Raw genomic sequence first — 26,357 nt, 5'->3', positions numbered from 1 at the left:
CAGACAGTGAAGAATCTGCCTGCCAATGTAGGAGACCCAAGTTCAGTCCCTGGAGAAGGGAATGGCTTCCCACTCCAGAATTCCATGGACAGGAGAATCTGGTAGGCTACAGTCCATGGGGCTACAAAGAGTGGGACACTACTGAGCGACTTAACATTTTCACAGTGCATTTGGCTCTCAGTATTTGCCAATGTTTGAAAGAAGGTAGAGAGGAAAGAGAGGGGGGAGGCCTTTTAAGAACTCAAGAACTAGTCCAGCTGTTAGGATGACTACATCTTATGTAGAGCAACAGTAGAGGCATTAGGAAGGAAAGTACAAAAATGGAATATAATACATTTAAAATTTTTTATGAGCTTTTTAGAGATGCTATAAGCATAGTTGCTCAGTTGTATCAGACCCTTTGCAACCCCGTGGACTGTAGCCCGCCAACCTCCTCTGTTCATGGGATTCTCCAGGTGAGAATACTGGAGTTGGTTGCCATTTCCTTCTCCAAGAGATCTTCCCAATAGAGATCTTCCCAACCTGCTTTTAATAGAAATAGGGACATCAGGGGATAAGCTGATTTTGTAAAAGAGATGATACAGTTACATTACCTGAATTTTAGTCTCCAGCATCAAATGAATGATTTTCACCGAGGAAATCTAGAATTAACTCTGGAATCTCTCCTGATAATCATGGAAAATGAGAAACACTGTTGTTGATAGGCAAACATCTGATTTTCATAAAGGACATGGAACAGGCCATCAAGTACAAAAATTACTAACATTCATGAGCTCCATGTCAGTGCCTGGCAAAATAGGATTATTAAACAGATGGTTTGTGAGTGCTTAGGTAATGAAGTAGTGATCACTAGGAGCTAGCATGAGTTCACCATAACAAATCACATCAAAGTAACTTAATTTGTTTTAATAGGATTACTACATCAGGGAAGGCCATACACAGTATAAAGCATTTAACTAAGTCGTTTGTTGTGGACAGGTTGAAGAAATGTGGTCTTAATAATAGTTCAATAAGTATATTATTGACTGATTGTGTAATTATATCTAGAGACATAAATTAATTATTTAATGAGGCAATGTATAGAGGTGGTTAAAATGTGGTTTCTGAAACTAACCTGCTTGGGTTTCAATCCTGGCTCTGCCACACTAGTTATATAACTTTGTCTTCTTAAGCTTCAATTCCTCACCTATAAAAATAAGGTTAATATAGTTATACTTACCTTATAGCATTGTTGTGAACATTAAATAATCACAGAGCACTTAGAATAGAAAACATTTAGTAACTGTTGGATATTCATTTAACTAAGAAGGACATCTGTAATGACTTGCTATAAGCCTCCTACCCAGATCTGTCCCTTTTGACATTTTTATCCAAAATCTAAATAAAGACACAAAATTTTGATTTTAAAGATAATCCAAATCTAGAAAAGTCAGAGCCAACGTGTTAAATAGAAGAATCATGCTAACAAAAGACCCTGATAGGCTTAAAGATAATCAGAACCTGGTAAGATAAAATTTATTAAGAGCTGTAGTTCTAGTAGTCAGTTGTACCTACTTAAAAGAAAGTTTCTAAGAAAAAGTCTTAAGGGTTTGAATTGACTACAGCTTCCATTTAAGTCAGTGTTGTAAAAATGCTGAGAATAATTGAGTGTACAGAACAAACGAAGTAGCCTTGGTTGTATTAGAGCATATGTAGATATTATATTCTCTTTCACAGGTGGCACTAGTGGTAAAGAATCTGCCTGCCAGTACAGTAAATATAAGAAACTCAGGTTTGATCCCTCAGTCTGGAAGATCCCCTGGAGCAGGAAATGGCAACCCACTTCAGTATCCTTGCCTGGAAAATTCCATGGATAGAGGAGTCCATGGGGTCGCAAAGAGTCGGACACAACTGAGCGACTGAGCACATTCCGCATTTGATATTGTTCTAGTCCACACACCAAAATTTAGTAGAAATATCAGTAAACTGAGATAATCAGGAAAATGAATGTTGGTAAACTTAACCATTTTGTCTTCGTAAATTGATGATGATAATCTGCAGCTTATGTTATATACCTTGAATTCCAAAATGACTTCAATAGCAGTCAAAGTGAATTTGGAAGAGTATTTTGCTTGTCAATCATTTTAACAGACCTATCCCATATATAGAATTCTTATACTCTATTTCAGAAGTGATTGGCATCTGGGTACAAAAATACGCAGGTAGGAATTCCTTTGTGAGTTTTCAGTATATAGAAAAACTTTCTCAGTATACATAATTACATGCATGTTCAGTCATGTCTGATTCTTTGTGACCCCACGGACAAGCTCCTCTGTCCATGGGCGTTTCCTGGCAATACTGAAATGGGTTGCCATTTCCTCCTCCAGGGATCGAACCCAAGTCTCCTGTGTCTCCTGCATTGGCGGGCAGATTCTTTACCACTATGACACCTGGGAAGCCCAGAGAGAAACCAGTACATAGTACACAATCCTTTAAATCCTTATAGGATAAGGTATAGATAAAATAATTTAAAATATAAAATACTATATAAATTATTTATGTCAAATGTCAAACACTTCGGAAATTTCCATTAACTGTTAACCACTCAAAATTCTTATTTTCAGCAGTCTTTAAAAACCTCCAAGATATATGGTAGTGATTGGCAATTTCTCCATTTGTTTAATTGTTATATAATGATAATTAGTAATTTAGTTAATTTTATATAACAGGTTTTTAAAGACAAAGATATAAAAACATGCCTCACCATAACAGCATAAAATACTTACTTTTTTAGCATTTGGATATAATGATAAGGGATGTACTTGAAGCTTTTTCGTTAAAATGACTCAACATGTTCTGAATGACTTTGTTATATGCATGGTTCTATGCCACAAATATCTGCATTACAGTATTTTTGTAAAAAATTATTCTTTTCTGTTAAACTTCCATAACAGACTTCTAATACTCTGTGGTAGATATTTGAAGACAAACTTTCATTATAAAATAAAACTACAGTTGCCCTTTTCTCTCATTTCTTTAGATAAGTGGGCACTAGAAATTATAGATAGCTTTGGCAAGAGTTCAAGGGTTAATGTAGCAGATAAATAAAAGGAATTTTCTGTAAATTGAGACCTGCATTATTTCAGTTGTCTTGTCTTTCCTAACCTAACTCATTTAATTTTAAAAAGTAAATACTTAAATTCTTCCTGACAGTGTGCTCAGCTTTTACTATCGTTTATTACTTCAATTATACTTGATATCACTTAGAACAATCTGCCATTTGGAAATCTCAGTATAGCCTGGAGCTTAGTATTAGATCTGGCTGCTATTGTAACATGTACAGCATATGACATTAATGTATCAAAATTAGATTGGATCATCCCTCCTGGTTAAATTTATTTCACATTTCTTTTGTATTCAGTTAACATAAACCTATTAGGGAAGCTGACACATGGGGATGGCTGTATAGGAAGGATATTTTTAAAGTATTTTGATTAAAAAATGAAATTATAGAGCCATAGCTTTTCTGAGTTGTGTAATCTTTTTTGGTTTTTAAAAATGTCACAAAGCCCAAGCTGTGCATGTATATCATTCAAGGTGTGTGTATGTGTTTGTTGTAAATAATGATAATTAAAACTTGAAATGAACATTGTTTTGATGTTTGAGGTCTGTCATCATGTATTTAGGGCAATAAGCACATTTATGTTTTCCAAAAAGAAACTTTAATCCACTTAAACCTAAAGAAAAAAAGTCTTCTCTAAAAGAAAATAAAAATCTCTATATTTTGAAAATAATAGATCCTGCTCTGTAGATTTAACTAGGCACTGTCTTTAGAGTAATAGCTGGCACTATCTTATAATCCGTCAAAGAAGAGAGGACGTTTCTTACTTAGGAATATAAATTTTAAAGTTTAGGGATTTACCTTGTGTTTTCACATACTTAATTTTATTCATAGCGATTAGGATTTTCTAGATAGATTGGTGTTGGGGACTTTTAAGAACCACTAGAACATTGGTTCTTGGCTTTTTTGTGTGTTACCTAGTCCTGTATGACGGAGAAGGCGATGGCACCCCACTCCAGTACTCTTGCCTGGAAAATCCCATGGATGGAGGAGCCTGGTAGGCTGCAGTCCATGGGGTCGCGAAGAGTCAGACACGACTGAGTGACTTCACTTTCACTTTTCACTTTCCTGCATTGGAGAAGGAAATGGCAACCCACTCCAGTGTTCTTGCCTGGAGAATCCCAGGGACGGGGGAGCCTGGTGGGCTGCCGTCTATGGGGTCGCACAGAGTTGGACATGACTGAGGCGACTTAGCAGCAGCAGCAGTCCTATATGATAGACTCTTTTCAGAAAAATACATAGAATTTGCAAAATACATAGATTCCTTTGAACCCAGATTAAGAACTCCAAGGTTAAAGGATGACAGAAGAGAACCTTTTATTAACTGAACTTAATTCCTTTGTTTGTTTGAATCACACGTTTGTAATCCTGCCGTGTAGTAAGTAAGCCAAAATAAATCACTATTTCAAAAACAGAAATTGCCTGTATTTTAGTTCATACTAAGAATATTGACAACACTTACCCTAATTTTCTCTTGCACACATTTCTGTCTACAGTATCTCAAGTTATCTGAAGGTAATTGAAAAACCCATGAGTTAGGCACCAATAATGGACTCAAATGTTTGCAGTGGCAGAATCAATAAATGTACCAAGATAACCAAACTGTATATTAAAATACACGTTTAAACATATTTCCTTGAAGAAAATTCAGTACTGATGGATATTAAGTTAATTTTTCTAATAAGTTAGTAGAACTCTAACTTTTAGATACTTTTTATAATTTTAATGAACATAATGTTAACTCTGATTGCCAAGAACACCTTCATAGGCAAAATTTCATAGGCAAAGAAAACCTGGAAATAAATTTGTTAAGCCGAGTATAATCAACTTTCTCTTACTCCAAAGGTAATTTATGAATTATTTACTTCTTTTACTTCTCTTCCTGTTGCCTCCTTTAGTCCCTTTCACTTTCAGTCATAAGCACTTCCAGAGGGTGGTCAGAAAAAAAGAACAGTCTTAAATCAGTCACTTTTTAAAACACTCTTTTAAACAATTTTTGGAAAGGTTTGGTAGTGGAAAATTGGTGCAATTGCTGGTTAAGAAGAGTGGACTGTATGTGAATCTTTTTTAATCTAATTTCTCTGTTTCCCATTGACTGTAGACAGTTGAAAATTATCTGGTCTTCTGCAGCATCTCCTAACATCTTTTTGAGTGTTTGTGTTTTGCATGTTGTGAAAAATGGTCAAGTGAAGTTTTAAAAATATTTTTAAAATTTCTTTGCCTTTTAATGTTTTTCTAGTATGTTGTCAGTAGCTGTATGACAATATTCACAGGGCTTTTCTCAAGCACTATGAACTATTTTCTTGGTTTTCCAGTTGAGACATTTAGGAAATGATGAAGTGCACATTGTTTGGTCAGAGCATACTAGAGACTACAGGAGAGGAATTATTCCTACAGAATTTGGTGATGTCCTTATTGTTATATACCCGATGAAAAACCACATGTTCAGTATCCAGATAATGAAAAAACCAGAGGTAAGAATTCTTTATCTTACATTTTAATAAAATATTTTGAGTTCTGCGTGGATTTGTGAGTTTCTTTCTGTCAGATGAATTAGGCTATGTATAAATGGAGAGGGAGATGAGACACAGACTCGAATAGCTATGTGAATTGTCCAAGTCTAGTTCAGAAGGAGCTAAAACAGGAAAAACAGATAGAAACTGTACTTGAATGGGACAAAGCTAGGTAGTGCCAGAGTGGAAGTTCCTTTACACTAAGCTCACAAAAAGACTTACCTTTATTAACAGGATGATTTAGAGTTTCCTAAAACACAGGTAATCATTCCCTTTTAGAACAGTATGATTCCTGTATTTTTAGTTGATACATTTTGTTAAGATTGCACGATTATTTAGTTATGTCACTTAATAAATGAGAATTCTACAAAGTTTAAAAAATAGTTCTAGTTGAATGTCTTCTAGGGCTGAAACACCTGCAGAAGTATTTTCTTTCAGAATAAAAGTTTGGCAGTATTTTGGTGTTTTTATTATTTATTTTTTTGAGGACATTTTGTTTATGGAAAAACTAGTTTTTGACTGTTGATCATGAATCTTCTTGAAATGGATTGTTTCCCATGTGTGAAACAATGCTTATGGCTTATAGCCAGATTTTTTTAGGATTCATCTAATCAGAGGTCAGCAAATGATGGCCCGTTTCCTGTTGTTTTCGTATAACCCACAAGCTAAGAATGTTACATTTTTAATGGGTTTTTCTCATTTGAAAAATTGAAGAATATACAGCAGAGACAATATGTGGCCACAAAACATACAATATTTATTGTATTATCCATAGCTCATGTCTTTGCCTTTAGCTGCCATTTGTACTAGCCATATTCAAATGGAATACTTTTGAAAACATCAGTCATATGATAATAGATCTTTTTCTAATAAACCATATAATAAAAAATAGTGTTTTAGGTTCATTGGTAAAGCTGGCATTGCATGAAAATGATAAAGTAACTTGAAGTGTTGGATTTTTGTATACAGTTGAGGCTACAAAAATTGGAAAATTGGCAGGTAGTATAAGTTGTTTAATCAGTTACATGAAGCACATAATTCTTTTGAATGGAACCCCTGTAGACCTTTGGCATTTATTGTTTTGTTTGTTGTCCTAGTATGAATGACCCATCTTGGCAGAAAATTTGAATAGCATTTCTGCTAAAGGAAGAACTAAAGAGGAAGCAGAAAGATTGTTTTATATGCAAACTGTTTTGATTGTTGTTATTTACAGCCTTTTTCCAGTTTGAATTGTTAAATTATTCTAATTTCTCAATCAGGTTCCCTTCTTTGGTCCACTCTTTGATGGTGCTATTGTGAATGGAAAGGTCCTACCTATTATGGTTCGAGCAACAGCTATAAATGCAAGCCGTGCTCTGAAATCCCTGATTCCATTGTATCAAAACTTGTATCCTTTTTAACAGTTGGTTTAATAGTTGTTTTCTACTTTCCAAGGTAACTTCTTCTAATGTGCTAAGACCTACGGAGTTCTTGTTAATTGACATAGAGATGATGGAGTGTTCCTCCCCAGTGTTTAGACAGTTACGGTATTTTCTTTTATACAGTTGTAGTCAGTACTTGTCTTTTGGTTAATTAATTAGAGCACTGTTATATACTAGGTGGTCTGCTAATCTGGATGTGCAGAGATAACCAAAACAGTCATTGCAGAGTACTCAGTCTAGTTGAGGAAATATATTGTTTTCAGTATCTATACTGTAATAAGAGTTATGCACGGAATGTTCTGCAAGTTATTATAACAAGGGGCCTCTCAGCTGGAAGGGATGGTGGTATCAGCAAACACTTCTGAGAATATAAGGATTGACCCAATTTTGAACGATGAATGAGTTCATCAGGTAGATGAGATTAAGAAGAGTATTCCAGGCAGAGGGAACAGCATAACAGAAACATGGAAGTGTGAGAGGACGTGGAGTGTTTTAGGACATGACTTCTGGAGCCAGATTGCCTGGACTCAAATACTGGTCACCTCTTCCTGGTTCTGCAGCTCTGGGCAAAACTTCTCAGCCTCATTTCCTTATCCAGAAAATGAAGAATGATAATAATATCTAGCCTATAGTGTTATGAGAACTGAATGAGTCAATATGTGTAAAACTCTTCGAGCGCTGCCTGGGACGAAATATGCACACAGTTTTAAAATTTAAATTGTTTTCATTACTCCTTCATAAAGTGGATTTGTGTCTTCATATACTTTTTCTATATGATTAAAAACGTTTCAGTTATTTCTCTTCTACATAATAAACTGTAGATGTTAAGCTTTACAGGAAAGGCTTTTTAAAATATCCTATTGCACATGAAATAGATTTATCATAAGTCTACAGCATATGTTTTCTTTTAAGAAACATTGACTTAAGTAACCTGATTTCTGTGTAATTTCTCATGTATTCTGACGGTGTGGAATACAATTACAGGTTACTGACGTGTTACATTGATTAATTAAGCTTAGTGACATTTATATAGCATTTCTTTTTTTAAAATATATTTATTTTAATTGGAGGTTAATTACTTTACAATATTGTTCTTATTTGTAGTGGTTACATCTTCATTTACTTCTAGTTGAAAACTCAGATTTGAAGTGGTCATTGTTATGAAATGTAAAGATTCAGTTTATTATTTCCTGACTATCTCTAGAAACCTTATTATGCATAAACTGATTTTGTCCACATTGTCAGCTCTACTGCAATTGATGTCTTTGTGACCTTTGCCTCTTGATAGTTCCCCTGATCCTGATGTTCATCCTGAGGTTAGTGTTTTCCATCATTTCATTTAAGATACAGTAGAAAGAATGCCTTAAATCTTTTTTTTTAATTGGAGGATAATTATTTTACAGTATTGGATGGTTTTTGCCATACATTGACATGAATCAGCCACAGGTATACATGTGACCCCCATCTTGAACCCCCTCCCCCTTTTCTTCCCTCCCTATCCCTCTGGGTTGTCTCAGAGCACCAGCTTCGGGTACCCTTCTTCATGCTTCGAACTTGCACTGGTCTTCTGTTTTACATATGGTAATATACATGTTTCATCCCACCCTCACCTTCTCCCACTGAGTCCCAAAGTCTGCGTCTCCTTTGCTGTGCTACATGTTGGGTCGTTGGTGCCATCTTTCTAAACTCCATATATACGCGTTAATATACAGTATTTGCCTTTCTCTTTCTGACTTACTTCACTCTTTATAATAGACTCCAGGTTTGTCCACTTCATTAGATGTGTTCCTTTTTATAGCCTAGTAATACTCCATTATGTATATGTACCACAACTTCCTTATCCATTCATCTCCTGATGGACATCTAGGTTGCTTCCATGTCCTGGCTATTGTAAATAGTGCTGCAGTGAACACTGGGGTACACGTGTCTCTTTCAATTCTGGTTTCCTCAGGGTATATGCCCAGCAGTGGGATTGCTGGATCGTATGGCAGTTCCGTTCCATTTTTAAGGAATCTCCACACTCTTCTCCATAGTAGCTGTACCACTTTGCATTCCCACCAAGAGTATAAGAGGGTTCCCTTTTCTCCAAACCCTCTCTAGCATTTATTGTTTGTAGACTTTTTGATGATGGCCCTTCTGACTGTGTGAGGTGATACCTCAGTGTGGTTTTGATTTGCATTTCTCTAATAATGAGCAGTGTTGAGCATCTTTTCATGTGTTTATTGGCCATCCATATGTCTTCTTTGGAGAAATGTGTGTTGTATTTTGGAGATTAATTCTTTGTCAGTTGTTTCACTTGCTATTATTTTCTCCTATTCTGAGGGCTGGCTTTTCACCTTGCTTATAGTTTCCTTTGTTGTGCAAAAGCTTTTAAGAATGCCTTAAATCTTTTGGGAAAGTGATGAGAATGCAATTAGAGTGTAATACAAACCTCTACTTGCCTCTTGTGTCAATAGGAACTCAATTTATTGAGCTAACACAAACTGTTTCTGGCCTGAGAGACAAACAGCATGTAAGATGCACATCTTACCAAGTAGTTCAAGTATACCAATGAAAAGTGAGGATTTGGCTTAATTTCCTTTACCTGCACCTCTTGAAGACTATTTCCCATTTGCATGTTACACTAGAGGTATAATAGCTGGACTTGCAGTTAGAAACATTGGTTTTAACCTGAGGTCTGCCGTGTGATCATAGTCAAGTCCCAGAATGTCTAACCCTAACTTTCTTCATCTTTAATAAAAAACATGCTAATACCCATCTCAGAATTGTGGCAAAGAATAAATGAGAAAATGAATTTTAGGTGCGCCTAGTAAATGAAATAAGATACATTATTTTGTGCCGTGATTAATTCTGTTATGTGTAAAGATTACAGTCAATATAAAACAACTCTACCCAACACCAAGGAATTGCCTAATTGGGTTTTTATATTTGGTTGGTTCGTTGGTTAATTGATTGAATTGGATTTTCAGGCTTGTTTCATGAAGTTCTTATAGTTAATCTTGCTGAGACATTAATAGATACCACACTGGAGAAAATTCTAAGATGAAGAGAGAGAATTTAAGATGAAAATAGTAAACATGAACACTTCACCCAGCAGATATGAGGAACTTCTATCAGGAAAACCACTTCAGCAACAGTCAATCAGTAAAAATATTAAATCAGATCAAACAAGTTTTTCTTGACTTGGAAGCTTGAATTTAAAAGCTGAATAGAAGTTGTTTCCCCATACTATTTAAGTATATAGTAGAGATACTCTTAGCCTTTGCTAATCTGAAGAACTATTCTCTTTTCACAAAGGTTCACAAAGGTGTATGTTAATTTTAAATACTGAGGGAATTGACAATATACGGAGATTACTTTGATTTTTAAGTGAAAGTTTATAATAATAAATTACAACTAGATGGTTTCATTTTAAGATACTAAATATAGATGTCCTTTCATTTTAAATAGCAAATATTTCAGAAATAATAAAATTTTAAATATGTAGTTTTGACAAATTCAGATAAGCTCACATTAAGGAAAAAATCATGTATTCTAAAACAGATCAATAAAGCTTATGAGAAATTACAATAAAAATTGAGATAGCAATAGGCTTTGAAAACCATCAGGTTCTATTTTTATCCTCATAAGAGAAATGGAGTAAAAGAATATGTAATAAACTCAATTATATTTGGATAATTGAACTGCTGTGTCAGTTATTTTATGCCCAATAAAAGTACCCACTAAGATTCCACAGCATAAATTGTGCTATTTATGATCATTAAATACAGCTTAAATTTTATCCTAGGAACATCTTCTGTATCTATGAATCTAATGCTGTTCACTAAATGAGGACAATATTGATTGTCATATGCTGCCCAAATCGATCATGCTGGCAGCCAGAATTACAGTAATCTGTCAGTATTGATGACTGTCTTTCAAGCTTTGAAACCTCTCCTTCACTTCACTTGTCATTTCTTGCATTACTTGTACTTGAAAAGCATTTCCTTACAACTTCTGACTTTTTCAGCTAGGTTTTTTTGTTTTTTTGTTTTTTGTTTTTTTGTCTCGAGCTCAATTTGTTGGTTTGATCATGCAGTTAGAATTGAAATGCATCACTGGGGAGGAAGAGTAGGCACATTCTGGGTAACCATTGGACCTAAGGACTATGTCAGGTTGATGTTTAGCCATCATTTAGTAGTTACCTGTTGAAAGAGAGTGTGTATGTTTTGGTGTGGGGTTTGGGTTTTTTTTTTAGTTGTTTTTGACTTTTTTGTAAGAATATAATTCTAAAACATCAATTTCATGATCAAAAGTCATATCATGGCTTTTTCTTAAATAAAAATTTTAAATTATTTGTTTTGATCCCAGAGACATTATGACTGCGTATAAATGTTAAATATGTTGATATTACATACATCCTGTTTTTCTTTAATGTGAGATTTATTATACATACAAAATTTTCAGGAGTTACAGTATATAATCATATTGTATTTGGGTTCTCAGAGAAACAATCAGTAGGATGCATGTTCCTAAGTATATATATAGAGAGAGGTTGATTTTAAGGAATTGACTCACATGATTGTGGGTACTGGCAAGTCTGAAATCTGTGGGAGTTAGGGTAGAGATGGTAATCACACCTAAAAATTACCTTCAGAGCAACATCTAAGCTGCTATTTAACCAAACACTGGGTACTGTGGCCTAGCCAGGTTGACATAAAATTAACTATCTCCCATGTCTTAGTTTTCTTAAGTTTTCTTCTTAACCTTTCTTACTCCAGGATATAATTTGAAAAAAGTTTTATCAGTCTTAAATATGATGAATAATTAGTTTAACCACCACCAGGTAAGAAGATAGAACTATACTGTTTTTCTTCTATCAAAAATATTTATTGATCACTTACATAGTAATGGTAAATATTTTGAGAGAAATGCAAAGACAAATCAGATGGTAATCTCTTCTATAAGTTTATAATTTAATAGGAGATATAATATATATTTACACTAAAAATTGCACAAGGTAAAATGTGTCACGGTCAGGTTGTAGATAATAATGTTATGGGAGTCCTGAAGAAAAAATCATTACTTTGGAGTCAGAAAACTAGGGAAGAATGTGTGGAAAATCTGGGCCTCAAAGGTGAGATCTGAGTAGGTGGAATGGAGCATGTCTGTTATAATCCTTGCCATTTATATTTTGAGATTTTTATGTATAGAAAGTGAAAGTGAAGTTGCTCAGTCGTGTCCAACTCTTTGCCACCCCATGGACTGTAGCCTACCAGGCTCCTCTGTCCATGGGATTCTCCAGGCAGTAGTCCTGGAGTGGATTGCCATTTCCTTCTCCAGGGGATCTTCCCAATCCAGGGCTCGAACCCAGGTCTCCTGCATTGTAGACAGACGCTTTACCGTCTGAGCCACCAGGGAAGCCAGTTTTTTATGCATATATAATACATATGTAATATTCTGAAATATACATTATAAGGGATATTATGAAACTAAATGGTTATCTTTAAAAAAACACTTTCCTCCTAGATTTAATATTCTTTCCTACCAAACCAATATCATTTGATTTCTTCTAATCTGTTTAGATTTGACTTTTTTCGTAAATGCCAGAATTGGGTTTCTGTTTAACTTTATCAGACAAATTACCAGAAGTCAATGATCATTCTTCAATTAGTCACAGTTTGTTATCCCTGCAGTTCTGCTACTCATATGTATAGAACCTGTTGCAAAAGTATAAGAGCCAAAACGAAATGTAATTGATTGGCTCCGCTAATGCAGTTTGCCATTCATTACGATAGAACATTATAAAACCTCTTAGGGAGGCCCATCAATATTGCTGCCATTTCATGTTAGAAGAAAGTGAGTTTATTGAGAAATTACATAAATTTATATACTGTCTTTTGTAGATCATTTCCTCTGAAGATAATATTGATAAATACAGACTATCCTAAGTCCTTAATTATAAATTAATTATTTTTTAAAGTGTGGCAGCTGACTCTTGGGAAATCAGCATGGGCTTCAGAGTCCAGAACCGTTTATTAAGTGTGTCACTGTCTTTATGTCTGATTTTTATTTAATCTGTAAAAAGAGTACCAAACTCAGGAATGTTGTAAGGATTAAATGAGATTATCCATATGAAGCACTAAGCAGCCTGTCTGCCATGTAGCAAGAGCTCAGAAAATGTGCTTTTATATATTATTATACTTTAACATGTTGTTGACAGATGAAGTATTTTTATCCTGTTCTGATAGGAAAAGAAAGCACTACCAGCATCTTAACTGTTTTGCCACATCCAGCATGACAGTATGGTCCACATATGGTCCAGTCTAGATAGCTGGGTTATATCATAGTATACCAGAAAGAAAATAGAAAACTATCAGGTGATTGTCCCACTTTTCCATAAGAACAACAAAACTTGAAGTTTCTCTACTTCTGTATCTTTACTAACTTCTGACCTATGCTAGAAAGGAACTTTTTCTCCATTAAACCTTTATGTTGTTGATATTTGTGACCTAGATGCACTAGTGTGCCTATGTTATTATTGAGTATACCTACTACATAATGTGTAAGTTTTATTCTAGTCTTTTTTTAAATATAAAAAACAGTAGTAGATTCAGATGCTATTTGGGGATTTCAGAGAGCAAAGAATGAAGGATGTAAAGCTGAAATTACTCTAACCTTGTTTAATGAAGGAATTGCAGTGCTTTTAATCCATTAATTTCCTTTTTTACTAAATATAAGAGATTTTGCTATTGTATTTTTAATAACTCAATAATGGAATTAAAATTAAACTATGGATCACAGATCTCCTCATTTTCTTCTAACTGCTTTTCCTCTCAAACACTAGAATACAGCCTATTTAAATCTTAACTTTTGCTTGCCAAACCACTGTTACCGTCCATCTGTTCATGCCAATTGTAAAGAAGGTTCGGTTTTTAGTGAAGCTTTGCATTTCACATAAGGTATGTGAAGTGAAATTTCACAAGGGACATGATGGATCCTGATTCTTAGTGATAAACCTTTGGGGCCATCAGGGTTGGCATATGGTCCAGTATGATATGAAGGCTTGGGTTCCCTGGCTTCACTTCTTTGGCGTGAAGCTGATAAAACCTGGCTCTTGAGTATTATTTCACTGGACACCAATCATGGGCAGCAGGAACTGCCCATTTAACTCTCTGTGGGAAGGAAGCCCAGAGAGCATTCACAATGGTACCATTGTCGAGTTGCAAACTGCTCTGAACAGCTTGACGGCACTAGGGAGGAGGGGAAGGGGTTGCTTTACTAATTGCTGTTGAGAAAAAGAGAAGCAGCAAAAATAGCTGTTGTAGAGCTGATGTTTCTACATTTACTTATTCTCTCTTGATAAAGGTGTTGATTTTTATTTAGCACATACCTGCTATCAAAAAGAAAGCAAATAAATATATTTAAGCAACCACCTGTAGTAATTCCCTGTTAACAGCCCACAAGATTATAGCAGAGCAAAAGTCAGTTTTCCTTCATGATACTTTTATGTTTAAATGAACTGAAAATAATGTTTTGTAATCTTGATAGAAATTTAAAATAAGGGGAAGTGGGTTAAAACCACCAAAGTTTATACATCACATAAGGTTAGAGACAAATTTGACTTAATTTCCTTTACTGTGTGCTTTTAACAATTCCCGAATATCATCTGAATATATAGAAGCTATACTGATACAGAAATATAAATCAATTTTATGTGTAACAGTCGCAAATGCTAAAATAATCCACTAAGCAAATCTCAAGGTTAAATACTAGATTTATCATTTAAATGATGTGATGCCTGTTTCAGTCACTCATGATTATCTTTCCTTGAATTCTATTTTGGATATCTTTTTTAAAAGTGAGTCAGTGTATGCTGTAATATTTATATAAACACCACTCCAGGTCTTTACATTTTCTTCTGGGCAGTCTAATCAAGCAGTTGGAGGTTCTCATGCAAAAAAACGATGATGTACAACTTAAAACATTAAAAGCTTATTTCAGCCCCCAAGATCCTGACCCCACAATGTATTTCCATAGATGATTCTTTTTTTTCCAGCAGAAATTAAGTTGACTAAATTATACTGCAGTATTGTAATTTATGCAACATGTCTTTTCAAAGGATCACGGAGAGTTATTTTAAGAAAAGTTTTTCAGTCTATAGATTTTTAGAATTTTGATGTTCTTGCTAAACTGAAGGAAAATCAAATGCATGTTTTATAAAATTAGTAACATTCTGTAAAATTGAACTACTGTTCCATCTCTGATATGCACTTAAACTGTTTTAGTAAATGAGCACCCAGTGCAGTATTTCAAAAACAGTAATTCATTGAATACCCATTCTTCCTTTTACTACAGAATAGATTATAGTTAAGTCAAGATTAATGGGTAGATTTTAATGTTAAAGTCCTGTCTCTGAGCCTATTATTCCCTGGGGGCATATAGTGCATTAGTTTAAGCCAATATATTGTTTATCATAGATTCTATGACACTGTCTTAAATGATGGTTTGCTGCACCCTGTAACTATTTACCATGATAATAAATCACTTTGTGTACTCCCAATAATTATAGCATTTAAACAGAATCTTAATTAAGTTAGTGCACATTTAGGTAGAGATAACACTTAAGTAATTGTACACTGTAAAATTTCACTTAGTTATTTTTTTCCTTTTTGCAGTCTTCTGACATAACCCAAGTTTAGTATTTATTCCAAACACATTGATTTCCTTAACTTAATGTATTGAAATTCTTGTTCCTAAAAGGAAAAACACAAGTGATTGTTTCTGATTTTCCCTCAACATTTAAAAAACTCTTACTCTAATACTTAGTTGTTCTGAAGCAGTTCTCTGTTGACTGTGGAAGTCTCATTACTTAATGATAATATTTCCAAGCAGATCTTACTGAGAATGAGAGTACAAAATTTTAATTTCATTAAATTTGAAATCCAAGTAACTTAGTTTTTCATTTAGATGATTTGGTTTATACAACTTTCATGAAAGTGAAACATATACATATTTGATAATGTTAGTGCTTTTTAGAAGCTGCCAGTGATTATTGGATTATTAAATCAGGAAGGATTTTCAGAACCTTTCGGTAGGTTTAAATTTTTAATCCTATTTATTTAAGGTTAATCTTTTTAAGTGCGTTTACATAAATTTTGTTATATAGAATTGGGTTTATCAACTTTTTACTTAATGTTTTCATTTAATAATTGACTGATTTATGAGCAATTATATATGGTCCAAATTTTATACAACTCCAGCTTTCAATAATAGGACTATCCTCACAGTGCCTTAGCACCTGTTATGGATTTTGAGTCATCTGGCAGCCCATGGGACTTAGATAAAGAAGTACCAGGTGTCCTGCCTGTCTCCTAATTGAGACGCAGTGAAAACAATATAGACTTGGCAGTATGGTTAAAAGGATGGATTAAAGCCCAGCTTTGTCTCCTCTGACAAATCACAGCTTTTCCTTCATGGTGTAGATAGTATCAACTACTAAAGAATTTCATTAATATTAGACATCATAAAAATCATACACAATTATTTGTCATAACCTGTTGTGGATTTTCAGAATCCCTGCTAAACAATTCTAAGATACATGCTGTTTATGTAGGAGAATTTTATTTTTACTGCATATGAACTAGACTCCATGTTTCTTAGAAATTAGTTGCTGTAGGAAAGAAATGGAGTGTTAATTTACTAGATCTTTATAAAGTAAGCAATGTAGCTTACTTTTTTATCTTATAAAGGAGCAGTGCCTTTTAGTCTATGGGATACTTCATTGCCCTGTATATTTCAGGAAAGTATCCCACTTTACTCCTGATAATAATAGTCATGAGATCCTTGAGTTGTACTTACAAAATGTATCTACCTATATATTATATCTCAATAAAATTCTAATTATCCATTATGTTTTCAAGATCCTATAATGATACTGCTTCAGAATGTTTGAAAATATTTCATGGCCTTTTAGAACTGAAAAGCCAAATGTGGTTTATTTTCTCATTTTTTAGGTCATGTTATAGATTTTTACTATACTACATATGAGATTCAACTATATAAACAAACATTTTTTGAAAATTGCCAATCTTAGAAGTTAAGCTAATAGTCATTGTGTTGGCCATCCCTGAGCTGACTAAAATTAGCCTTTTATACTTTTTTTTTCCATCTAAATTCGTATCATTGAGATTGTCTGTAGAAATAGCACTGGACTCTTAAATAACCAAGGTTCTAGTCCCAACTCTACCAGTCAGCAGCTTTGTTTTTCTAAGCAAATCTTTATATTCTCCTTCAAGGCAAAGCTTATTGTTGAAAAGCATTTTGCTGAGTTTCCTGAAATTAATGTTGGTAGATCTTTGTTGTATCCTTCCTCAAGTTCTGACTTGTCCTAAAATATTCTCTATAAATTATGCCTTGGGATCAGTCCTCTCAAGATTGCCTTTTTAAAACCTTAAATATTTAAATTCCCAAGTATTTTTTTCAGGGATATTTTTACCACTCAGAGTGTACAGAGCAGTTTTGGATATCTGCCTAAAATGATTTTGAAAATACCTTTCATTTTATTTTATCTATGGAGATATTCCCAGTTGTCTTTCCTTTTCTCCTTTCACTGCAGATGGCCACTTGGATGATAAGAAGTAGAACTGATGAAAAAATGTTTAATTTCTTAAAAAAATTATCCCAACCAATGGGACAAAATGTTTATATCAGTGCTAAATTGTAATGAGTTGTGATTACGTTTAACATTATAGCATTTCTTCCATGGGCAATTATTTTATGTTAATATCAGCTTTCTTTTAATGTTACACCTTACATAGGTATACACAGTTTTACTCACTTCTTTCAAAAAAGGTCAGCTAGATTAAAGATAGGGGTAGAACCAAACTCTTCCTCATAAGATTCAAACACTGTCTCTAAATTCAATCCTAGGTAGGTCCCAACTATATTTGCCCCCAAGGGGGTTTGTCTCTGGAGAGCCTAATTGGGATTAGAGGAAGCAGGTTCTCTGCATAAGTGAAGTCGCTCAGTTGTGTCCTATTCTTCGCGACCCCATGGACTATAGCCTACCAGGCTCCTCCATCCATGGGATTTTCCAGGCAGAAATACTGGAGTGGGTTGCCATTTCCTTCTCCAGGGGATATTCCCAACCCAGGGATTGAACCCGGATCTCCTGCATTGTAGGCAGACACTTTACCATCTGAGCCACTAGGGAAGTCAACCGGCTCCTAATCAATTATCAAACCAACTTGATTCATTCCTTCTATAGTTTATAAACAGTCAAGGAGTACTACTGGGTCTTGTGCTAGGTGCTGGAGATATTAAGATAAAACGACATGGCCTCCATCCTCAGACATTAGTCTCCCACTAGTTTATTAGAAGAACAAGCATGAGGAAAGAGGCACACTTGGTGCTTAACAGCTGGCTCTGGAGAGCAGGAAGAGGCCTCGATTTGTGGCATTTATTGAGTTCCATGATGTGAAAACTCCCACCAGAGTCAGTACCAACCTACCAACCATCTTGCAAACTTTGTAAATAAGCTAGGTAGTATTCACAAAAAAATTTAAGTCACTATGCAAAACTCTTTTCTCTTCCTGCAATTACTATTCTTGGAATTTTCTATAGAGAGAAGGCAGACGAAATTTCTAACTAGTAAAACAGCAAAGAAACCACATTCATATGAGTGTGGGCATTAGGAATTAGTGTACTGCATTAGGAATTTCAGAATGGGCCTTGAATCCCTGAGGCTATGCTGTCAAGCACAGATATAGATACTTCATACTTTGGCTTTACTGAAAAAGGAGACAGTAGGGTTTCTCTTTGTTTTGGAAAGAAAACATTAAACTTGAATTTAAGAGGCAATTAGTTAGGCAATGATAGGCCTTTGATGTCTGCTTATCATTTTCGTAACCTTTTTATGAAAAATTATACTTTATATTCATTCTTACGTACTACATGTGTACACACATATATACATATATAAACACATACACACACAAATTTCAATTTCTTTGAAACTAGTCACAAATTACATTGGACGTGTAAATCCCCTGATTACACTGTATTATTAAGAAAATTATTGTGGAGAATGAAAGGTTGTTCCTTCTTTAAAACCAAATCTACCTTTAAAAAAAATTACCTTTTCTCTATTTTTCCTATACATTAGTAAAGTTGAAATAAGTGGCACTAATTAACTGTTTACCATCTCTTTTCTTCATATTCTCTTTTTTCTCATGAGAAATCAATTTTCTCAGAATAACTCAGAAGTTCCTCTTGTACGTACCATAGACAAGTTTTATCAAAGCATTCTTGCAAATGAATGCATGTATATATTTCTTCAACTGGTACTGAAAAGTGTCCACATGGAGACAACACTTGCTATTTATTAGGTTGGTGCTAACATAATGGCGGTTTCTCACTGTGAATTTTAAATCATTATAACTAGGCTCAAACGGATCTTTATTAGTCAAAATAAAAACCATTACAATCAACACATTTTTTAGTAACGAGAAATAAGTTGGTTTATTCCTATAGCATAAAAATCTGTTGTTTTGGGATTCGATGAACTCTTGGAAAGAATTTTCTGCATTCTGCTGGTTGTGGAAGCATTTTCCCTGCAAGAAATTGTAGAGATTCTTGAAGAAGTGGTCGTTGGTGAGAGATCAGGTGAATATGACAGATGAGGCAAAACTTAGTAGCCCGATTCAGTCAACTTTTGAAGCGTCGGTTGTGTAATAGGCGCTTGGGCATTGTCATGGAGAATTGGGCCCTTTCTGTTGACCAACACTGGCTGCAGTTGTTGCAGTTTTTAGTGCATCTCATCGATTTGCTGAGCATACTTCTCAGTTACGATGGCTGCACTGAGATTCAGAAAGCTGTAGTGAATCAGATGGGCAGCAGACCACCAAACAGTGACATGACTTTTTTTTGGTGCAAGTTTAGCTTTGGGAAGTGTTTTGGAGCTGTTTCTTGGTCTTACCACACTAAGTTGGGCATTGCCAGTTGTTGTATAAAATCCACTTTTTGTTGCCTGTCACAGTCTGATCAAGAAATGCTTCATTGTTGTTGCATAGAATAAGAGAAGACAGCACTTCAAAACAATGTTTTTATTTCTGGTCAACTTGTGAGGCACCCACTTATCGAACTTTTTCATCTTTCCAATTTGTTTCAAATGCTGAAAGACCATAAAATGGTTGATGTTGAGTTCTTCCGCAACTTCCCCTGTAGTTGTAACAGGACCAGCTTCGATGGTCTCTCTCAAATGATGGTTGTCAACTTCAGATGGCCAACCACTACACTCCTCATCTTCAAGCCTCGCATCTCCTTTGCAAAACTTCTTGAACCACCACTGCACTGTACATTCGTTAGCAGTTCCTGGGTCAGATGAGTTGTTGATGTTGTGAACTGTCTCTGCTGCTTTATGACTGATTTTGAACTCAAGAAAATTACTCGAAATTGCTTCTTATCTAACATTATTTCCATAGTCTAAAATAAATGTAAGCAGCAAGTAATAAGTCATTAGCAAAAAAAGGCAAGAGTTGCAAATTAAAATGATGTATAGCATAACCACATTAATTTAGAATGTGTTCCAGTATCAGTTGGCAAATTTCAACAATGCAAAAACAGCAGTTACTTTTGCACCAACCTGATACAAGGAGGTTGAGTCAGAGGTCAAAATAACTGTTTTTAACATTCACATTAAAATGTGGCACAGAGAATTCAAGCATCTCGTTCCAGGAGTGGGCTGAAATTGAACCCTAGTTTCATGACAGCTGATCTTGATCCAGTGACACAGGGCCATTATTTATTATTTCACATGTAAGTTTAAAATCAAAGTAATTACTTAAAATGAATACTGATGTTAACATTGCGTTAATGAAGTACAGATTGGGTTTAAACTATTTATACTATAAAAAATATTTAGTTCCTTTTTCTTATTTTTAGAATGGGTAATACTCCTTCCCCCCATTTCTGCTTTTGCAGAAAGTAGAAGGAAAGGAGGATTAGTGGATAATTATATTGCTGTGATTGCAGCACCTGTGTGTTATTTCTTTTGATTGGCTAGTTCTGTATTAAAGATTCCTACCAGCCAAAAGTCTCCTTCATCAAATGGCTTTTTACTAGCTAGTTTTGGCTTGGGTTGTTTTAGATTTGCAACAAAAACTGTCTTAATTCAACTTAGACTTGTACTTTAAGTTTTACTCTGAATTTGTAAGTATGCCATCACCTTTTTAGCATCTCACCCATTTCATTTGTAATTTCAATACCAATGGCAACATACAATTGCAGTAGGAATATAGCTTGAATTGTTACTATCCATCAGGTTTGTGTAGGCCACTCAATTTGTAGGTACTAATAACTCTTCCCTAGAGAGCTGCCTTTTAAGGAATAAGTGGGTAACCTATTTTAAGGACATATAGGAATTAACTGTTTTGGATTATGGTTACCATTGCAGATGCTAACATCACTGTTTGGAACTTTATAATCATCTTAGTCACAAAAGGCTCCTTGTTTGTGGACTCAGGATTATGGTTTAAGTACTTTGAGTTCAGTATATCACCTTAATATATGTTTTCCAAAGTAAAAGGAGAAAAGATGTAAGTACGTAGATTGGGTTGCTTTGATATTATTGTTTGTGCTTTATTTGACTACAGCAAACTTAGAAAATTAGAAAGAATTTAGCTTTTAGAATGTGGTTTACTGTATTCTACTGTTACTAAGCTAACAGTATTTTGTGAAAATAATCCCCCAAAAGGAAACTGCAGACATCACCGTTACAGTTTTTCATTTAAATTCAACCATCAGTGATTGTTTTCCTTTACTCTGCCACCTATACTTGGACTTTAAAAATTGTTTAGTAAGCATTATTACCTCTAATGGTTTTTTTGCAATTTTATTAATTATATCATGTGGCTTTTCTACAAAATGAATATATTATGTCTAGATAATTTTAATTTGTATAGTTTTATATATTGAAGTTTCTTCAGAGTTTTCTGAATCACCTTTTATATAGTGAAATAGAATTACACCCCAAAATGTATCTTCTCTAGATATTCATTTCTTGTTCTAATAAATTTTACTACTTTGGAAGTATTCTCCTTGCTTTAGAAATACTAAATTTGCTTTCTCTCTGCCTAATTTTTGTGTAAACTTTAAATATAATAAGATAAAGTAAAATATTTCATTTATAGGCCCTCTGAAAGTAGAGCATTTTAAAAGCAGGTAGGTGTCTCCACCCTACTTTTCATGAAGCATTTTACCCATTCAAGCAGACTTTTAAAAACAGCTTGTTTTGATAGCAGACTGTTCTCCTGTGGGCCTTCAGCCTTTGCTTCCTGGCAGCACCTTTGGTGCGAAAAGAGAGTGATCAATTGGGAGACTATCAGTGCCAGCATGCATAGAGTGATAAGTTAACACACCACTGGGAATTTCTAGGGCCCACCAAGATACTTCACTTCTAATGTGCTAACAAGCTCATTTTTCTACCTCTTGCCTCTTCAGTTATTTTTTTTCTCAGAAGAGCTTAGAAGTTGAGTGCATCAGGCATAATGAAAAGCTCTGTAGGAGGGAGAAGCAATAACCCCATTTTTCCCTTTTCAGCCAAATAGAAAATTAGTTTCTGGTAATACACAAAGGCCAGTATTTTTTGTACAAGGGGCACTGCTGTGAATCAAAGGACTCTATTAACTGCAGAAAATTCGGCAGCTGTGAATCTCCCCCAATGAAAAAAGTACTTTCCAACAAGTTGTGAGATATGTGGTATTATTTAGATTGAACCATCAGTTTCATCCCCTTTCATTTATAACCATATACTCTCTTTTAAAAAGTGTGCTATATTACTTTTCTGGGTTAACACTCAAAAATGTGTGCATGATCCTTCTATAAAATCCTTACTGCTGATCATTTTAATATAGCATCTTTTCCTGTTGCTCCCCATTGCAGGAGTGAAATTATTTTGAAGTTCAGCCCCAGAAGTAAAAATAATGGATTACAAGGAATTGGAATTAAGATTATTTGAATATTTGATACATAATATGTAGTATAAGAGATTACTCAAATCATTTACATGGCAAAAGACATCACAGTCTTAAGTCAAGTGCACAATGAATATAGACTTAACTTTGTTTCTCTCAATAATGCCTTGTAAATGTAACTGGCTATGGGATCTCCCACTGAATTAACATTTTAAATTATCTTCCTCTCAGAATTTTTTCTTGGTCTTGGTTATAGACCTGGTTTACAGTTTAAAGAACTGAAGAACAACAATTGAATTGCAATTTTAAAAAGAGAGAATAATGCATTTTGAGGGTAAAATATTAAAATGGGTCTTAGGGAAAATTCAGTGAATAGAGAAGAAGCAATAGGCAAATTTTTATTATCCTTCATACTTATTTATATGTTTTATGTAAAGCCTATCAACATAGCACACTGAGTACAGCAGGAAAACTTTCAAAAGTTGTAGAAGAAAGGTTAACTGATTTCTCAGTTCAGGAACTATACGACATGAAGTCAGCATGTGAGTTTTTCCTGATAATTGTATGTTGCTGCCTGCTGCTCTACATTTTGACAGCCATTTCCATAGTTGCTTTCGTGAACAACAGAAATATTCTCTCTCTTTCTCGCCCTCTCTGTGCTAACAGCACAATCAGGCCTGCTGAAACAGGAAGCCTGGAGTGGGTTGTTCAAAAGCAACAACACTTCAAGGTACTGGTTGCTTGTCAATAATATCAGAGAAGAAAATGTGGTGAAAGGGAAGTACAGTATTTTTCTGTCAGTGTCAGTGCCCTGTAGATGCTTTTGTTAGACAGTATTTAGGAGTCCTGTGGACTCTTTGCAAATATTCCTGCCTGTTTCAGTGTTATAATTGACTAGGTATTTTTTTCTGACATACAGATTCAACTGTGTATTTATCTTAACTGCATGGAGTTATTCAAGGATTACAGCAAGAGTAGTCTTCCATTCAAAATGAGAACAATTGTTGGGAAAATGCAGGGATTTAAAAAAGAAGATATGCAGGAATTTTTTACAATAAATCATTGCAAATGAAAAATAGAATTTCAGACATAGTATTTTAAGCAGCATTATAATATTTATCATGTGGCTTTTCAGAGTACATCTGCAGATCGAAGCTGATTAACCAGATAAGATGAGCCTAGGCTGCCCTGGTAGCAGTTGAATCCTCTTCCAAGTAAACTGTTAACCTTTCTTTCTTCCAACAGTTTACTGTTAGTTATATTCTAATAAATGTATCTCTGTTAAGCTACCAGGTATAATGGTGTCCAGAAGAGTAAACTTACGTTAATAGCTATATTTTTTTACTCTTTACAGAGTCACACTCTTAGTGATATGCAAGAATAGTTGGCACATATATTTATTAAGAAGTAATGGCTTAGCAGTGATAGGCCTTTTTGAGCAGATCTGTTCTTTTCCATTGTAAGCTGCATTTAAGTTCAACCTTAACTGAAGGAAATCAGCTATGAGGAGAGAGCACGATATCTGCAAACGATTGTCCAGCACCATTTAGAGCCAACGACATTTGAAGATTTTGCAGCACAGGTTTTTTCTCCAGCTCCCTACCATCATTTACCATCTGATGCCGGTAAGGTTAAAAGCAAGTATTAGTTACTGGTCATTATTCGAACTTGAAATGCAATACCCTTTTGTTCTGAGAAAAAAACAAAACTCTTAATGAAAAACTTACTTGCGTACAATTCCAGTCATTGAAGTATAGATATTTTTCATCATTATTTTCATATTTGGCCTATAAATTTGATTTATACTTTCTTTTACCTAAATACAGTTCTTTTAAACGTCAACAGTCTTCATTAAAAACACATACACTACATTTTATCTTAGCTAAAGGGCAGTAACAGTTATGTTTCACAGAATCATTGCTGAAGTATCTGCAAAAGAAACACAGTTGAGCAGGCACTCTCAAATTTGGAGGATCAAATTTTATGGCCAAGAATATTGCCTTACCATTTCTGATTTTACAAATAAAGTTAAAATAACTGGTCTAGATTTAGAAGTACTTAACAGTAAATTATTTGTAATATTTGAAGATTATAAGAGGGTACTGCATTTTTACAATTAACTAATTTTGAAGAAATCAGTAAGAAAATAAATGACTCATGGCCTTCCTATTCTGTAATACTTTGCACTCCTTATGATTGTTTCATTTATTTTATTTTCCCTCTTTAGATCATTAAATATCAGTTCTGTTTATCTGAAGGTAAGACAAAGTGTCACACAAAACACCCTTTGTTCTTCCCCCATTTCCTTTTTAAAAAAATTAGCAAGCACTAAGCTTGTAACTCAGTTAATAAGCAAACTTAACACTGCCCTGGTTCATACTAAACATTTCAGAAATTGTCACTAAATTTCTTCCAGAATTATACTTACTAACCTAGGTCTGCATGAAACACTAACATTGGTTCTGGGATAAAAATAACTAATAATAGAACCCTTGGTTGAAGTTAGTTACACCTTGTTGTATTGACCTTTTTGTTTCTCAGCATGAAAAAGTAGTCCTACTGAACTGAAATGGTGTGTCTGTATTTTGTAATGTGTTGCATTGTTACTGGATATCCTTACTCATCAAATAGTTATTGTTGTGTGCCTTACACTGTCCTAGGCACCTGAAATACACTCTTTTAATGATGTTCAAGGGAAGCAGGGAAAAAGAATACAGTATACTTAGAATCCATTATAACAAGCCTTCAAATTCTCTTTATATTATGCAAGTTTTCTTTGTATTAAATAAGTTTAACAGGCATAGTACTCCTTTTCTGGCTTAATTGGTTTGAAAAAAATAACATTCTCAATTGAGGTTTAGTCTGTGAAATTAAAGTTTCCATTCCTATCACCCATTTAATTGGCCATTATAAAAATAATTTTACAAAGAAACTTGGAGCCCTTTCAGTTAATAATATAAAATACCTAACAGAGAAAATTATATTAGACTGGGTTCAGTCTTTAGAAAGATTAAAAAGTCTTAATGTTTGCTTCAGTGGATTGACACTATCTGAAATTACTCGGCTTGGCATTAAGAAAGATGGTAAAAGAAAGATACTAAAAATAAATTAATGAACAACCACTAAAAAATAGTTAAATATACCTGGACATTTCATTTTTAGTAATAGAGAATAATAAAATATCAGACTACATTACTGAAATAGACATGAACACCTTTGTTTATCATATAGTTGAACCATAAGTTTCACAAGTGAAAATATTGATTAGACCATTTTCAGATTAACTTCTCCCCTCAAATGTATACAGGCTGTTAGTTTTTATGTTGTAGTTGTTTACTAGCTGGAGTCCTTCATATTCCTGTTCTTAATG

At 34.3% G+C, this 26,357-nt stretch overlaps 1 protein-coding gene across 1 annotated transcript in view; it reads left to right on the top strand.

Annotated features, from left to right (window-relative positions):
- Nucleotides 1–25,245, top strand: part of RALGAPA1 (Ral GTPase activating protein catalytic subunit alpha 1) — a 189,559-nt gene extending 164,314 nt beyond the window's left edge. Inside the window, exons 38-41 of the mRNA XM_052659453.1 lie at nt 5,416–5,574; nt 6,873–7,000; nt 24,488–24,612; nt 25,215–25,245. Of these exons, the coding sequence (XP_052515413.1) occupies nt 5,416–5,574; nt 6,873–7,000; nt 24,488–24,612; nt 25,215–25,222 (420 nt within the window). The 3' untranslated portion in view covers nt 25,223–25,245. The remainder of the gene's footprint in view (nt 1–5,415; nt 5,575–6,872; nt 7,001–24,487; nt 24,613–25,214) is intronic.
- Nucleotides 25,246–26,357: the final 1,112 nt, after the last annotated feature.

Source organism: Budorcas taxicolor, chromosome 21 (genome assembly GCF_023091745.1).
Source record: "Budorcas taxicolor isolate Tak-1 chromosome 21, Takin1.1, whole genome shotgun sequence".
NCBI lineage: Eukaryota > Metazoa > Chordata > Mammalia > Artiodactyla > Bovidae > Budorcas > Budorcas taxicolor.
The sequence above is the reverse complement of the archived record's forward strand: the minus strand, read 5'-3'. Positions and strand labels throughout refer to the sequence as shown.